Here is a 15,253-nt window from a genome sequence, read left to right as displayed (position 1 = left end):
GCCGGCTGGGCTGAGGAAGAGCAGCAAAGGGGGCAGGCGGCCGCTGTTCATGGAGAAGCTGGAAAATCTGAGATTGAGGTCATCTCTAAATAGTGTTCATATTTTTTTTTCATCTGTCATCATGTCCTGGAAAATCACTGTCAAAAAAGGAAACTTCAGCAGGGCCATTTCTGATATGAGTAAGGTGTCTATGATTGGCCAGGCCAGGTTATATTGAGCCCTTCCCCCAAAGGCTCTGTGCTTGGCATGGTCCTTTACTCCCTACTTCCCACTGACCCTGGGGTGGCTCCAGCCTGGACACTGCTCTTAGTAGTACTCAGCCTGCTTCTTAGGGGCTCTCCTATGTGCCTCCTGTATCCTAGCTCCTAGCTGCTTGGGGTCAGGTGTGGTGGAGTCTCGGGCTATGGGCAATGGGAGGCTGCTGCTTTCTGCCCTGCTCAGCTCTTTGGGCTATCTCCTGCTCACCTTGTCTCTTTTCTGGTCAGTGTACAAGACCCTCACTGCTAGCTAAGCCTCAGAATCCGTTGTGTTGCTGGGTTCCCAGGAATCAAAGCCTCCTGTACAGGCTTAGTAAGGGGTCTTTCATCCTGATGTCCATCCATCACAGCCCCACAGACAACAGGGAGGCCCTCCGCCCTTGTCCTGGGTGTCTGTACTCCCAAGCCAGCTGTTCCTCAGGCACTCTGTACCTCAGTTTCTTTACCAGTCACATAGCAACCATAATATGCCCTGACCCTGTAGGCTTATTCTGAGGACTTGGGCCCAACATGCACAGGCCTGCTGGGGAAAGGCATTTTGGGAGGCCCTTCACATTGAGCTCCCTATTCCTTTAGTAGGCTATGTGACTGGCTTGTCTTTGGGAGCCTCCTGCCCAAGCTTCTCATTGTGATTACCAGGAGGCCTTTAGCTTCCCTCCAGCCCTCTCCCAGCCCCAGCCCAATGGAGCACAGCCTTGTGTGTCCTCCCCACAACATACTGTGGTTCTAAGACATTATCTTGGATTTTAGCACCCTTTTAGCTGGAAGAATGGCAGGACAGTCCCTTTCTGTCCTTCAGGCCTCAGTGATGCTCTGTCTCACTGGCCTTGTCAGGCGTGACTGTCCTTGATAGCTGTCACTGTGAGCTTTCTTTTTCTCTGATGTCTCATCTCCAGATTCGAGTTCTCTATCTACAAACATTTCTATAAGTACACCTAGGGTGGGAATCGAATGTAAAACCGTCAATGTTGGCAGGACGGCAGCTGGGAGCCGGGCACTGAGAGTATCCCAAGTAAACAGGGTCCAGGGGGGTTGGGGTAGCCGTGTGGCCTCCATGCTGGTGACTGCCTTGCTGCAACCTCCCTGCCCAGCAGCTCTGGGATGAGCTTGTCTTGAGAGGACTGTGGGACTGATGGAGTTTCTCCATTCTGTTCTGTGTTCCCTGGCTGCCACTGATGACAATGTGATGCTTCCTACCAGCCCAGTGCAGACCCTGTGAGGTACCATGGAAAATTCTAGAGGCTTGGACCCTTCTGTAGCTGCTCACTTAGCTCGATCCTTGCCAGCAGGTGCAGTGGACCCTTTGCCTTAGTGCCCTTAAGATGGTGCAGAGCTGTCCTGAGTGGGCTCTTGGTTCTGTCCTTCTGGTCACTGGACTCCTAGTGCTTTGTGGTGGACAGTTCTCCTGAGTAGATAGGAATCAGAAGGAGGGTCCAAAACAATGAAAGAAGCCAGTTTTATTTTTCTGATTAAAATTCAACAGTCCCTGAGCAATGTGGTGCCGATGTCCCTTGTGTCCCCTGTCCTGGAAGCAGCTAGCAATCCATTGTCCTCCCTGCTGCCCCCAGGCTGTACCTAGGGAGGGTCCAGAACTGGCAGCAAGAAAGCCTGTCTCTAAGCTCCTCCAGTCTTTGAGCCTGAGTGCCCAAGGCTACATTTGCCTTTGGATCCCAGGTTGCCACCACCCAGCCTAGACTGGCTGTCCATGGACACTGTTGCATTCTGCCCTCCCCCTGGAGCCTGGGCAAGCTTGTGGCCCTGCTGGAATGCAGGCACTGTGGCCATGGGGGCAGCCTGGCGCCTAGCATCATGCTAGAAAGACCTCTGGAGCAGACTGCCCTCAGTGGCTTTGAAGGAGCAGCCCCCTAGGGCCCTGGCTAGCCACCTGTGGACCCCTGTGCAGGCTTCAGCCAATCTTTCTTAGCTCTGTAGCCCAAGGTCAGATGGGCTCTATGGCTAGAGCAATATGGTAAAACTTGGTAGATTATAGAGATCTGGTGTCCATGGACAGTAGTTATTGGGAGGACTTCCCAGGAGACATTTGGGACAGATATACATCAAAATACACTCAGTGTGGATGTATTGAGGGTGAGTTCCTTGGTCCTGGGCAGGGTCAACCTCCCTGGGCCTGAAGCCATCTTTAGAGGGATGACATGTGGCTTGGCCCTGCCTTGAGAGCAAGAAGGGGAAGCTTGTTCTTAGAGTCAGACGACCTGTCCCCAGGTTGTCACATTTCAGGGTCTGGATTGTGGCATTACAGCTATTTTGTCTGCAGGACAGGACCCAACATGGGCTCTGCCAGCCCAACTGGGCACCTTGGTCAGGCCTGGCTCCATGGGGTGGCCCTAGCACAGAGGAGGTATCCCACCCTCCTGGGCACCACAGATGGACTGGGCCTGCCTTGTAATTTTCATTGCCATTGATGCCAATTAGGAGTGACACTGTCCCTTCCTCTGTCCCTGGGTGGGCAGAGGGAGGGCCAGCTTGCTCCCCAGGGGAGAGGTGGAGTCAGCCTGGCTTTGGGGTTGCGGCCGAGAGAGGGCATTAGGGGCAGCTGGCTGGAGTTTTTGCCAACGCTCTAATTTGGTGGCTTCTACTGTTCCTCCTTTCTGGAACCCCTGACGTGGCCTCCAACTGGGGTGCACCTCCTCAAGTTGGCATCCTGATCTTGAGGTTCTTCCACTGAGGCAAGAAGTCTGTTAGGACATTTCCTGGGTTGCCCTGTAGTTCAGTTCCCATGGGCAGCACTGATGCCCACTGAGGGCTGACATCAGTTCTTCTAAATACTGCTGTCCAAAGCCCTACTCTGGCCCTATGTTACACATAGGCTGTGAAATGGTGAGCTGGGATGGAGAGTCTGCATGCTATTCCAACTGTGGGGGCTGACACACACACACACACACACACACACACACACACACAGCTGAAACCTTATCAACTGAGTTTCTCTGTTCATAGCCCGTTGACCGAGATCCTGTAGTGTGCCACCCTGATCTGGAGGACTTGCTGCAGCCCTGGCCAGCAGAGGTACCTGACGAGTTCTTTGAAGTGACTGTGGATGATGTGAGGAGACGCCTAGCCCAGCTCAAGAGTGAGCGGTGGGTGCCCCTGGCCCTGTAGTCATCTCTCATGGCTTTCATCCATGCTGACCTTCACTCTGGTCTCTTCCTACCCTCTTGGGGGAGAATAGCCCTTAAGATCTTGGAGAGCAAGGGGGAGCCAGTTGTTTTTGAGGCTCAGGGTGAGGAGCTTTTTGGTTGAGAGACTGGGACCTGGCCTTCTTCACCACAGGAAGCGCCTCGAAGAAGCCCCCTTAGTGACCAAGGCCTTCAGGGAGGCTCAGATGAAAGAAAAGCTGGAACGCTACCCAAAGGTAAGCAAGGAGGTCCTTAAGTTCCCTGCGGAGGACACACCCCAGCAAGTGACTATAACATGCCCACAGGTGGTCCACAGCTTAGGCAGCCCCAGGCTTGCATAGCCCATACCACCGTATAGGGCATGTGTTCCCTGGTTGAGTAGGTGTCATGGCAGGTTTGTGTACTTGAGGGTCAGGATGGCCAGCTAATCCCTCAGCATTTTAGGATGAGAAGCTTTTTTTTTCTTTGTAGTCCTGAAAATTGAACTTGACCTTGTACATTCTGGGCAAGTGCTCCACCCCATTGCCTGTTCTCTAACCCTGTGATGAAAAATCTTCATTTTTGTTTTGTTATTGGTGTTTGGTGGGCTCAGAACTTAGTGTTCTGCCTCTACCTCCTGAGCATTGAGATTCCAAATATACATCACCGCACCCAGCCAACAGAGCAGATTTGAAAGTATACACAGGTTGTACTATATGAATTTGTTCATTTGTCCATCCATCCATCCATCCATTGAGATAGGGGCTCATGTAGTCCAGGCTGGCTTCAAATTTACTTTATAGGCAGCAATGACCTTTAATTCATGAGTGTGCCACCATGCTGAGCTTAGTGAGCTTTTAGAGTGCATATGTCCATACATTTGGGCACTTGGCTCCTTTTCCTTGTAGAGCAGATGTATTGAGGATTGTGGGGAAACCCTGGCCTGGGGTAACTGACAGTTCCTGTAGTGGGAACCGAGTAATGAGACCCCTCCCTGTGCTGGGTGTAGCCCTGACTGTTCCTTCCTACTGCACAGGTAGCACTGAGGGTGCTGTTCCCTGACCGTTACATCCTGCAGGGCTTCTTCCGCCCTAGTGAGACTGGTGAGTGCCTGTAGTAGCCTGGGGAGGGCCACTGTGCCCCTATTGGGTGGTTCTAAGTCACAAGACTACAGTTTCTACCTTTGGAACTCTAGGAAGATGGGGTAGTTGCAGGCCGCCATTCTCTTTCTCCGTGACACTCAAATGGCTCTGAAGTTGCAGCGTTTGTGGATCCAGACCCAGTTGAGGACTTGGGCTGGTTCTTCTCACAGTCCTCTGTCCTATCCCCAGAACTCATGATCCTGAGTGTTTTGGACATGAGCAGGTAGGAAGCCTCTCAGAAGAAGGCATCAGAGCCATCAGAGCCGCGGTCTGTGTTGCGACAGGGAGGGTGAGGTAGTTCTAGGCCTGAGCCCTGAAGAGCTCAGGTTGAGGAGTTGGGTCCTCAGTAGGCAGGACACTCCTGCCTCAGAATACGGATCCTGGAAGCAGTGTGTACTGTGGTCCATCCAGGATGGCTGACCATCTAGGAAGGTGGGGAATACACTGTTGAACCCCACATCTAGGGCTTAGCATCTACCAACAAGGTGGATGCCGAGTCTGCATTACCAGGATAGCCCTGGGGCTGATGTCTCTAGGTTCCCAGCAGGACCTTGAGCAGTGAGTGTTAGAAGAGTCATCTCTGCTGACGCTCCCCTTTCTCCACAGTGGGGGACCTGCGAGACTTCGTTCGGAGCCACCTGGGGAACCCTGAGCTCTCCTTTTACCTGTGTGAGTCTCTGCCCCTCATCCTGCCTCCGCTTCATCTGGCACCGACCCTCTTCCCTCTTTTTTAGTCTGTAAGGTGTGACCTCCTCTCTGGGCTGGGATTTGTCTGGCTACCCAACCCTGTGGTCCCTTGGAGGGAGTGTCAGTGCCCAGCTCCCCAGCTTGGCCTCTTTCCCAGTCCCACCCTGTGGCTCAGGCTGTAAGGGAGGCCGTGGATGCAGGAGCATAGCTGTCCCCAGGGTGGTGAGGACCCCTTTGAGCAGCAGAGGTGGGAGGACAGCCTGTGACCTGAGAGACTTTTCACAAGTTCCTACTGAGGCCTGTCTGCACTGAGGTATGGGGGCTGCCAGTGTCCTGAAAGACAGCCCCTCTCTCCACAGTCATCGCTCCTCCCAAAATGGTCCTGGATGACCACACGCTGACTCTCTTTCAGGTACCAATTGCCTCACAAGGGTGCTGCTGGGGCTGGCTGTGTTGGGAGGGCAGGGCGCCATGCTGTGGTTGGGTTGGGAAGGAGCGCCCTGGCAGGCCCTGCGGGTGGGTAATAAAGCCTTTTAGAGCCGGTAAATTCAGAGGGAGCAGTGTGCCTCTGAAGTTGTTTCTGACAGGGCTTTCCAACCTCCTCCGCTTCCTGCCTGGCCCCGGGGTGGGGATGGGCCTGCCCAACTAACTGGCCTGCTGTCCTCATCTGGGGCCGCCTGGAGGTCCTGGACCCTGGGCTGCTGAGTGACACCAGCCCCCTAGTATCTGGGTGAGGAAGGGGCTTGGCACCTTGGTCCAGGAGTAGTACAGAGCCCCGAGAGGGCTGGGGTCCTTGGCTGCTGTTGGCCCTTATCTCTGCCACCTTCTCCTGGGTTCATCCTTTCCCCTGGACCCCTGCTGGTCTCTGGTAGGAATACCATGGCTGGCCCCAGGCTTTTCCATGGGGCCTCTAGAGTTCCAGAGAGCTCTAAAGCAGAGGCTACTTGACCCTGTGCCCTGCAGAGCCAGGAGGAATGAATGCCTTGTCCTTCGCCTCTGGGAGAGCAGCTGGGGCCTCCCTAGCCCCTCTGGCCTAATGGTTTCCTTTTCAAAGTCTTCAGATATTTTAATTAACAACAGAGGCGCCTGAAGGCCTCTACAAAGGTCTGGGTTGGGGGTGACAGGCTCCACTGGCTGCCGAGAGCTGCCACCATTGGGAGCTGGGACGGGCTGGGAGCAAGCAGGCCTGCAAGCTGGAAGCTCACCAGGGGCTGTTGAGGGAAGAAGTGGAGCCACATGGCTTTGGAGTAACGGAAAGTAGGGAGGTACCCCAGAGTGGGCCTGTGACCCTGTGATTCCCTTCTTGGCTTATGAACCTCCAGGCGCCGGCCCTCTTCCTTCATCTCTGCCCCTCCCTACCTCCCTGGCCCAGCCTGTTGATAAACATTGAATCTGGAAGACGCTTTGGGATTGAGGGCCAGTGCCCAGTCCCCTCCCCCAGTTGGGATTCACATGCACCCCCCCCCCAAAGCCCCAGGGTGCCTCTCATCCGCCTTTGCCTGATTCCTGGTGACACTCTGCCCCTGCTACCAGCAGCCGTCTCCTTTCATCCGTCAGCTCTGTCTGGAGCCACAGGGCCTCCCAAGGGGTGGCATCCCTGCCTGCTGCTGAGGGAAAGAAGCCTGCCCCCCTCCGGTAGGTGAGCAGGCAGCATCCCTGGAAGCTGCAGCTTTCTGTCTCTGGCAGGGCTGGGCTCTCCTGCCCAGGGGTGGTCCACAGTAGACCATAAGGGGTGCATGTAGGGGATGCCACTGGCCCAGGAGAACAAGGGCTTTCTAAGGGCAGTGGGGGCAAGGAAGACTAAAACCACAAAAAGGTGGGAACAGAGCCCTGTTGGCACTGTAAGCTTCCTGGGCCTGAGCCCTAGTCTCCCTTTTTTGCCCCAGCCCACCTCCTTGCTCCAGGCTTTGGAGATCAGTGGTTGTTTTGTTGGTACCACAGGGGGGGGGGGAGTCAGTCAAAGCGGGGGAAGCCTAGGGACCCTGTGCCCAGCCCCACCAGCCTTCTGTACTGTCTGAAGCTTGGAGAGGTCTGGTCTTTCTTGCCTTCTGGTGTATGCTGGGAACTGCTGGTCATTTGCTACCCTCATCCCTTTCCCTGAAGCTCTCTGTAGTCCTGGGAGTCTAGGGGGAGGGTTGTAGCTTGAAACTTGTGGTCAGGTGATCAGGCCTGTCCCACTGCTTCTGTGTGTGTGTGTGTGTGTGTGTGTGTGTGTGTGTGTGTGTGTGTGTGTGTGTGTGTGTGTGTGTGCTGGGGATAGAGAGAATGGATTAGAGCTTGGTTGGAGTCCTGGTCAGTGTTAAGTTCCAGTGTGGGGCAGAGTGGCCCATGGGGGGCTGTGGAGTGAGCAGAGGGTGGAATCCCATTTGTTGGTTGGGATGGTCTTCTGTCCACTTGCCCCTTGTTCCATTGGGACCCCAGAAACCCAAGCAAATGGGCAAGGGTTTTTGTTTTGGGCAGGCACTGATGGGTAACAGAGAGGATGAGTTCACCTAGGAGCTGGTCCTAGGGTCCTAGAGGGCCCCCTTGTGGGAGAGGACTCCCTCCCATGCTCTCCTGAATTCCTGCCCCAGGCTAGAGGGTATCCCATCTGCAAGTTCAGAAAGAGAAAGAGGAAGAGGCGAGCAGTGAGGCAGGCCCTAGACTCTGCTGCTGACAGAACTGAGCAAGGCCCAGAGGACTCCTTGTACCTCCAGCTGAGTCAGCCGAGACCCAGCCTGTGAGGGAACCAGTGAGTCCCCCAACCAGGGATTTCCCTGTCCCTATCATGGAGTTCAGGCCACTTTCCTGCTGCTTCCTCCCTTGAACAGACTGGACCCTGGCAATGGCTGGTGTGTGGTCAGGCAGCTGGAGAATGCAAAACCCCCAAGGGGCGGCAGCCTTGCCCTCTTACAGGATTTTTTGGTCCTGGAGAGAAAGAGGAAGGTGGCAGCCTTGCTTTTGGTTAGGAACCAAAGTGGTGGCTGTTCCTGTCTGTGGTCCTGGAGAGGACAGAAGTTCACACTGTCACAGGGGACCAAGCTGCAGGGAGAGGTCCACTAGGGTTTATGTGAAGGCCCAGCCTCCTCTGAAAACTGATTAGCCTTGATGTAAACAAGTCCACTGCCCTCACCTTTCCCTCATCTAGGGCTGGGTGTGGGCAGTGTGGGGACAGAGCCCACAGCTGGCCTTTCCTCTCTTGGTGTTCTGGGTTCTCCCTGGCCCTCGTTGAGATTCCTAAGCACTGTCGGGTAAGGGTCCAGCCTTGGCGCTGCCACATGGCAGCTGCCTCCTCAGTCACGTCCAAGGGAGCCCCCTTGACTGTGGTGGCAGAAAACAGATAAGATCCTGTGGGTGTGCCAGCCAGGATCCCAGAAGTGTTAGAAAGAGTGAGGCCATAGTGTGCCGGGAACGCCACTCAGTTGCAGCAGTGAGTACAGAAGGTAGCCCTGGCCCTGCAGAGCTACCTTGGTGGGAGATAGAGCCAGCCATTCTGGGCTGAGGAAGGTTCTAACACTGTCCTCCCCATGCCCCCTGCTTGGATCCCTGGCTTCCTTCTGGCGCCTTTCCAGGGGCACTAGGGCAGCCCCCCGCCCACCCCACAGGCCTCCTCTCATGGTGCTTTGATCGCAGACCTCACAATTGCGTTTCAAAGCATTCACCGCCCTTGTTTGTGTCCCTCTGCTGCCGGCTGGAGGCTGAGGTTTCAGCGTTCCTAGGCCTGGCCTTTGAAGCTTGCTCTTATTAATCTTTTAACATCCCCCCAACCCCACCCACCCCGCCCACCCCTCCAGCCTGTGGCACTCACAGGAGCCTGGAGCCGCATGGAAAGAATGCCCTCAGCCTGCAGCTGCAGCCCCTTCCCAGGTCCTGCCAGGCTCCTGGCTGCCCTGAGTCTTTGGCCACGTCAGCCAGCCCCAGCCCTAACCCCCCCTCTCCCCTGGTTGGGCACAGAGGCTGAAAAAGAGGAAAACATTCTCATGTGTGATACTAGGGCCTCTCAGGGCTAGTATTGTCACATACCCTGTTAAGGAGGCCTCAGAGCCTTGTGTCCAAGGGTGTCAATGGAAGCAACCCTGTCTACTTCTTGCTCCCACCCCACACCTGTGCCCGAGAAAGTAGGGCCAGTCCCCTGGATAGAAACCTCATACCTTCCACCCCCTTAGGATAGATGTGGTTAAGGAGGCTTTGATCCCAGGCACTCAATTGAGTTTTCAAAGCACTAGCTCTCCTTGTTTGGGTGGGATAGGAGGAGCTTAGGCTGGTCCTGGCTCCAGCTTCCTACTTAGTCCAGTGGTGACAACCCTGCCTGGGCCAGTGTATCTTACAAGGAAGCATCTTTCAGCTTCTGACTTCTCTAAAGCAGCCTGATATTGGGAGCCAGCCCTTGCTTCGTGCCTGGGCCTGTTCTGCTAGGGCACTCCTGTCTCCCAGTGGTTCTGGGTACATTCCTAACTGTGGAGATGCCCCAGCCCATACATAGTCCCTCACCCTTATTTTGGGGGGCATAATCGGGGTAGGGGGTGGCGTGAGTTGTATATTATTGGGGCAGTGACACAGGTCTTTCCCTCCTACTTTTGTTCCTAGACAGTGTCAGGCTGGTAGACCCAGAGTCTCACTCAACAGCCCTGTGTCTCCTCTGACCCCCTCAGCAAGGTGTACCTGAGCCATAAACTCAAGTGCACTGTGAGCTTCCAGACTGACAGAAAATTCACTGGTACTGCAGCTGGGCAGTGGATCACGAAGGAGGACACCATAGTTCACACAAATGAAAAGTGGGGCACCTAACTGGTGCTTTGCTATCCTGTGGTCCATGAGGGTAGAGTGGCAGAGGAAGGGATGGAATCATCTTTGGGAGACCTGAGCCTGCTGAACACTGCCTGTCTGGCCTCTGAGCCCTCCCTGCCCCCTGCCTTCCTTGCAGGCAAACCTCTTCCCTGCGGCCCTTGTGCACTTTGGAGCTGAAGAGCCAACAGGTGAGTGAGGCCTCACTTCTGACCCCTGCCAACAGGGCTCACCCTGAATCCCAGTTCCCTGATACCCAAAGCAAGATTCCTTAGAAGGTATTCACTCAGAGGTCCTGTGGGCTTGGGGGATCTGCAGCCCAGTGCCCACCTCCCTGGGGCACAGGCTCACTGCCCCCACTTGGAGTGTGTGGGAGGAGTGTCGGTCTCTTCTGTGGCTGAGGGTGGGCTCTGGCCTCTGAAGGTCTCTACCTGGAACCTGGACTTCTAGAGCACACCGTCTCCCCATCAACGGCTGATGTGCTGGTGGCCAGGTAAGTTCCTGAGGGGTTGGGAGCTCCTCCAAGACTGTGCCCACCACCTGGCCTTGGCCTCTCACCCCTAGGTGTATGTCCCGGGCCACCGGGTCCCCACCTCTGCTGCCAGCCCCTGACCCTGTGTCCCTGGAGTCTGAGCCAATCACTGAGGAGGGGGCACTGGGGCCCCCAGAGCCCGTTCAAGGGACAATCCAGCCTGTGAGGAGAAGCCTGGGCAAAGTGCCCAAGTGGCTGAAGCTGCCAGGTGCCTGCCTGTCATGGACTAACTGGGTAGGGTAGGGTGGCTGGGCAGCAACCCAGGAGCATGTGGTCATTCTGGTGTTTGTATCACAGCCAGCAAGAGGTGAGAGCTACCAGCCTGGAGATGCCCGTCATCAGCCACAGGATCCCACCCCCACCCACCCCGAGCAGGAATAAAGACTCGCGCTTCTCTCAAGGCCTCTGATTCTCTTTTCTGCAGAAAGGGCCCTTAGGCCTCCATCCAGCTTAGTCTTGTTCACTGCTACCCAGTGGACCCCTGGGAGTTTGGCTGTACCACAGGGTGTTCCTATTAAAAAAAGCTGAGGTATCTGTGAAGGTCTTGAGAGGGCCAGAACCCTGGGTAGGCCAGCTTCCTCTTCGTTTATATCTGACCTCATTAGCCTCTTTACTGAATGAACAGAAATGTAGGAGGAAGCCTCCTTGGCAAATTACCTACAACCTGGGGTCATTCCAAGCTTCTGGCATACAACCAGGGAGGAGGAAGCGGGCACTTAACCACAAAGCTACCTTTGGCTGTGCCTGGCCTGAGGTGTTCTGATAGCCTTTTCTATATGCCTTCAGTGGGAGTGTGGTCCGGTTCCAGCACTTACTTGAGCTGGTTGGAGCTCTGTGTCCCACCAACCAGCTCCTTCCTGAATGTCTCCCGTCTCCCACTGGCTCCCCAGTGCTTGGGACCTAGAAACCTACTGTGTGTGTATGTGGGGGTTGCAGGCACTTAGAGCAGCTCCGTCCATCCAGCTACATCCAGTCTAACCATTGCCTTCAGAGGTTGCCCTCACGTCTGTGCGGGACCCTGTGAGGATAGCTGTTGTCCCTCCATACTCCATGCTTTTCCTACTTGACCTTCCGCTCCCACCTCTACCACTGACGTGGCTCTCAATTCTGGGCCGTAGTGCTGGGTAACTGTGTCTAACTCTTGGGTGCTCCATGGTCCCCCACATTGGACTGACAGTCAGAGGACCTTTTTAAGTGCCTCCCCAAGACCTAAGGGGGCACTATGTATAGGGGTTAGCAAGATACCCTGCATGTCTCCTGAGAACTGGCCTGCCAGTTCCTGATCATCAGAGGGCTCAAGCCTGGACTGGGCTTCCAGGGCGGCCACTCAGCTCCACCTCTCTGAGGGCACAGCCTGTCCCTTACCTATACCCGGACTGCAATTGGGCAGGTCAGGGCTAAAGGAGAGCCTTTCTGCAGTTCGGCATGGTCACATGGTCACAGCCTAAGGGCCCTTTCTGCTGAAAAGAGATCTCCAGCCTTCTCACCTTGAGTATCCTGGTTCTGCCTCCACCAGTGAACCGTTACTGATTCACAGAAACATCCTTGGACCCTACTGCCTACTAGTGGCAGTTGCTGTGGCCTGTGGCAGGAGTAACATTTTCCAAGTGAGCCAGCCACATGTGTGGAGGCTCCAGTTTTACTGCAGCATGTGCACACATGCTGTTTGTTATCCTGTCCTTTCTGAGAGTTCTGCCTTCGTCCTACTGAGACGGATGGAAGGGAACATGGGGCTCAGGCTTTGAAGCAACTAGACTTCGGATGATTAATGGTAACAAGAAGGCCAAGCCTCAGAGAGATGGTGTTGATTTATTGATGTTGCTTTGTAAGAACAAATTTACAGCTCAGGGAGGCATCCTGGGGGTGGGGGTCAGGTGGTTACAAAGCTGCACAGAAGCTTTGATGTAGGTGGCAAGAAGGCGGCACTGCCAGTGGCTGGTTTGTTTACAGTCAAAGGCTGGGGTGGTGGTGGCTGTGGCTGTGGGCAGGCTGGTCCACCTTTCCCTGCACCTGTCTCACAAGGACCCCCAGAGGCAATAGCTGGGAAGGGTAACAGCTGCTGGGATCTTCCCATCCTCTGGAAGCTGGAGAACTTGGAAACTAGATGTCAGTGCTGATGTGAATTCATCCGAGACTTGGCAGGTTACAGGTGCAATCTTCTAGAAGTCCAGGAGCTATGGAAGAGAGGTGTGCTCAAAGTGATCACATGGCGCCACTCTGGAGAGTCGCAGGCTGCCCCACCTGCATCCCACATACCAGCTGAGGAAGCACCTTCTCCAGCTGATCCACGTTCACAACATCTAGGTTCTCTGCCTGGGCCTGCCAAACCCCACGGACAGCAGCTTCTGGAGAAACACTGAAGTGAGCTGGGGGAAGCTGGGCAGCTTTAGCCCTGCCCTTGTTAGGCCTCCTCTGCACCTACTGTAAGCCCTCAGAGGGGACCTAGATGGCTCTTGGGTAAGTTTTTCAGGGACAGGACCTAGGGTTGGCAGTAGCTGAGAAAAACCTTAGTTTGTCTACTGGTGCTGTGAGGGCCCTTGGCTCACCTATTACGAAGATCCTCAGGAGCTCCGCCATGAGCTGCAGTGCATCCCCACTGACTGGAGAGAAAGGGTGGGTTATGGGGACAGCCTCCCTTTCCTCCCTGGGCCCCACATTCTTCCCCACTCCACTAGTGCCCCAAACCTTTAGTCTTGCAATCCCTGAAGTGCAGATGCAGTAGTCTGCTCACCAGCTCCTGGAGGAAGGGCAGGGAGTCAGTACCATTCCCAACAGGTCCCCCAAGTATCAGTTCTGGATGGAGCATGGCTGTAACTTTCAGTTAGAAACAGTGCCAACCTAGGGCCTCTTACCAGGTTGAGGGGATGAGGCCAGCTGTGCTTTGAGGGAGGATGTCATAGGGGCTGTCAAGAAGGGCTTGAGAGACTTGTATAGGGACAAGGGAGCACAAGAGATGGGGACAAGTCCAGGAACATCATTCCTGGTATACTCTATCAGATCCAGGGGGATGGAGGCACATGCTCCTAAAATCGGCCGTGGCAGCTTTGAGGAAATCTGACCCCTTGGGCAGCCTTGACTGTCAACACTACCTAGGTTGGATTACTGCTGCACAGACAGACACAGTAACTGTGACTGGAGGGATGGGTAGCTGAACAGATAGCGGAGAACCCTTGAGCTTCCTTTGGCAAGTAGTTGGAAATCATTTCTAGCTGTAAATGAAGACACCTGTTGACCAGGTCTAGCGAGACCTAGCTGTAATGATTCAATAGCAGTAGTGGTGGTGGTGGCAGCGGATTGGCCAAGTTTCAGGGATGGTTTGAAACCCTGAAAGGTTGGTGGCAATGTGAGATGGGGATGAGGGTGAGAATCCACAGACCTAAGAATTCAGTGGGGACACCCAAAGTGAGACACGAAGAACCCCTGAGAATCTACAATTTGTGAAGCCAGCAGACCACTCAAGTTTACCAAGTGCAGAACAGAATGGGGAATGGCTGGAAAAAGGCAATAGGTTGGCAGCAACACCCAGGACCCTAGAAGTGGGTGGCCTACAGAGGAAGGTGAATTTGGATTCACGAGCATCAGTCACATGGAGGCCATGATACCCATTCGTCGCAGAGGGACACAGGTGCGAATGGACATGAGTCTAAGGCACAGGTGAACTTGTCCAGAGGGACCATGTATAATTTCGCGAGAACAGCGCCATCTGCTGGTCTTTTCCCTGCACACTACCGGAGAGGTAACAGAAAAGGCTCCACAGGTCCCAGCTGCGGAATGTCAGAGAGCAAGCTACAGTACAGGACTGCACTACAGATCCACGGGCCAGTCAGTGAACGAGTGGATGTGACTGCTGGAGGGGAGGATTAGGGAAAAGCCTGTGATACATCAAGCTCCTGTTCCTCGTCCAGAAGGCCACAGTCTGGGATACAGGTCCCTCCTTTCCTATCACTCTCTCCTGGGACAGCCCGGTCACTGTAGTCCAATGAATGATCGCAACCCCGATCTGGCCAAAGCCCCCAAAACTATTCAAGTCCTGAGCGGAGTGAACCCGAACTCCGCACAGGGCGCGCACCGGCCTGATACAAAAAGCCGACTGCTAACCTCACGCACCACTCATGGAACGGAACACCTCTGCTTTAGTTTCCCCCAGCAGATGGGCGAGTCCTTGCATATCTGCTTGTCACTGAGAAATGACGCTGGCCCAAACAGTGGAGGCTCGCGTCAGTGTGCCCTACGCACCCTCATCGGCCGGGTGGGAAAGGCCCTGTGGTCCCTCCTGCGAAGACTCCTTGTCACCAGTCTGGATCTGCGGGCGGCGCTGTCCAGCCAAGCCGCAGAGCGCTCGGGCTGCTCTGCCCAGGTCCACCCGGCTGCCGAACCCCCACCAAAGACACGGGAACACAGCGATAAGGCTGACTTCGAGTCTGCACAAGTGTCACGCGGGGATCAGCAATGCCCAAAGCTAAACTGGTACCACTCCCGGGGGCCTCACCTTCCGGAAGCCGCTGGTTTCCTCCATGGCCACAGTCTCAGTGCGCGCTCTCCGGAACCCTCCCACATCCCAACCAATGAACGTGGAGCGCGTCCATGAAGTCCCGCCTTCAAGACCAGTAGCCAATCATCTAACCCCCACTCTCCCCCCAGCATCTTCCCTGAGTTGCCAACCAATGAGTTGTAGCGCCCTGCTTCAGTTCCTGTGGCTTGAGAGCCAGCGCAAGCCCGCCCTTCGCTCTCATTGGTCTACCAATAGCACCTCTT

At 55.1% G+C, this 15,253-nt stretch overlaps 2 protein-coding genes across 8 annotated transcripts in view; one reads left to right on the top strand and one right to left on the bottom strand.

The window, feature by feature from the left end:
- The window catches only part of Aspscr1 (ASPSCR1 tether for SLC2A4, UBX domain containing), a 40,292-nt gene extending 29,394 nt beyond the window's left edge, over positions 1-10,898 (top strand). For 4 of the 5 annotated variants that reach the window (XM_052756051.1, XM_052756052.1, XM_052756055.1 and 1 more), the window contains 9 exons: positions 3,216-3,355; positions 3,549-3,630; positions 4,410-4,476; positions 5,122-5,184; positions 5,562-5,614; positions 10,106-10,157; positions 10,390-10,459; positions 10,531-10,706; positions 10,796-10,898. In XM_052756051.1, coding sequence (XP_052612011.1) covers positions 3,216-3,355; positions 3,549-3,630; positions 4,410-4,476; positions 5,122-5,184; positions 5,562-5,614; positions 10,106-10,157; positions 10,390-10,459; positions 10,531-10,706; positions 10,796-10,809 — 717 coding nt within the window. In that variant the 3' untranslated portion in view covers positions 10,810-10,898. Of the gene's footprint in view, positions 1-3,215; positions 3,356-3,548; positions 3,631-4,409; positions 4,477-5,121; positions 5,185-5,561; positions 5,615-6,673; positions 6,838-10,105; positions 10,158-10,389; positions 10,460-10,530; positions 10,707-10,795 lie in introns of those variants that run through there. The other variant, XR_008222173.1, reaches the window with a different exon arrangement.
- Positions 10,899-12,288: 1,390 nt separating this feature from the next.
- Positions 12,289-15,029, bottom strand: Cenpx (centromere protein X). 3 transcript variants are annotated; one of them, XM_052757155.1, is made up of 5 exons: positions 14,988-15,029; positions 13,184-13,235; positions 13,045-13,098; positions 12,755-12,843; positions 12,289-12,672 (listed from the first exon to the last, which is right to left on the bottom strand). In XM_052757155.1, exons 1-5 carry the CDS (start codon positions 15,012-15,014, stop codon positions 12,658-12,660), a joined length of 237 nt encoding a protein of 78 aa, XP_052613115.1. In that variant the 5' UTR covers positions 15,015-15,029; the 3' UTR covers positions 12,289-12,657. The 3 variants fall into 3 exon arrangements, with proteins under 3 accessions (XP_052613115.1, XP_052613116.1, XP_052613114.1); XM_052757156.1 differs by lacking the exon at positions 14,988-15,029 and adding an exon at positions 14,735-14,980; XM_052757154.1 differs by lacking the exon at positions 14,988-15,029 and having other exon boundaries at positions 13,184-14,726.
- Between the last annotated feature and the right edge of the window lie 224 nt (positions 15,030-15,253).

The sequence above is a fragment of the Peromyscus californicus genome, unplaced genomic scaffold, assembly GCF_007827085.1.
Source record: "Peromyscus californicus insignis strain IS unplaced genomic scaffold, ASM782708v3 Scaffold_3__1_contigs__length_106647218, whole genome shotgun sequence".
NCBI lineage: Eukaryota > Metazoa > Chordata > Mammalia > Rodentia > Cricetidae > Peromyscus > Peromyscus californicus.
This window is presented reverse-complemented; position numbering and strand designations above follow the sequence as displayed.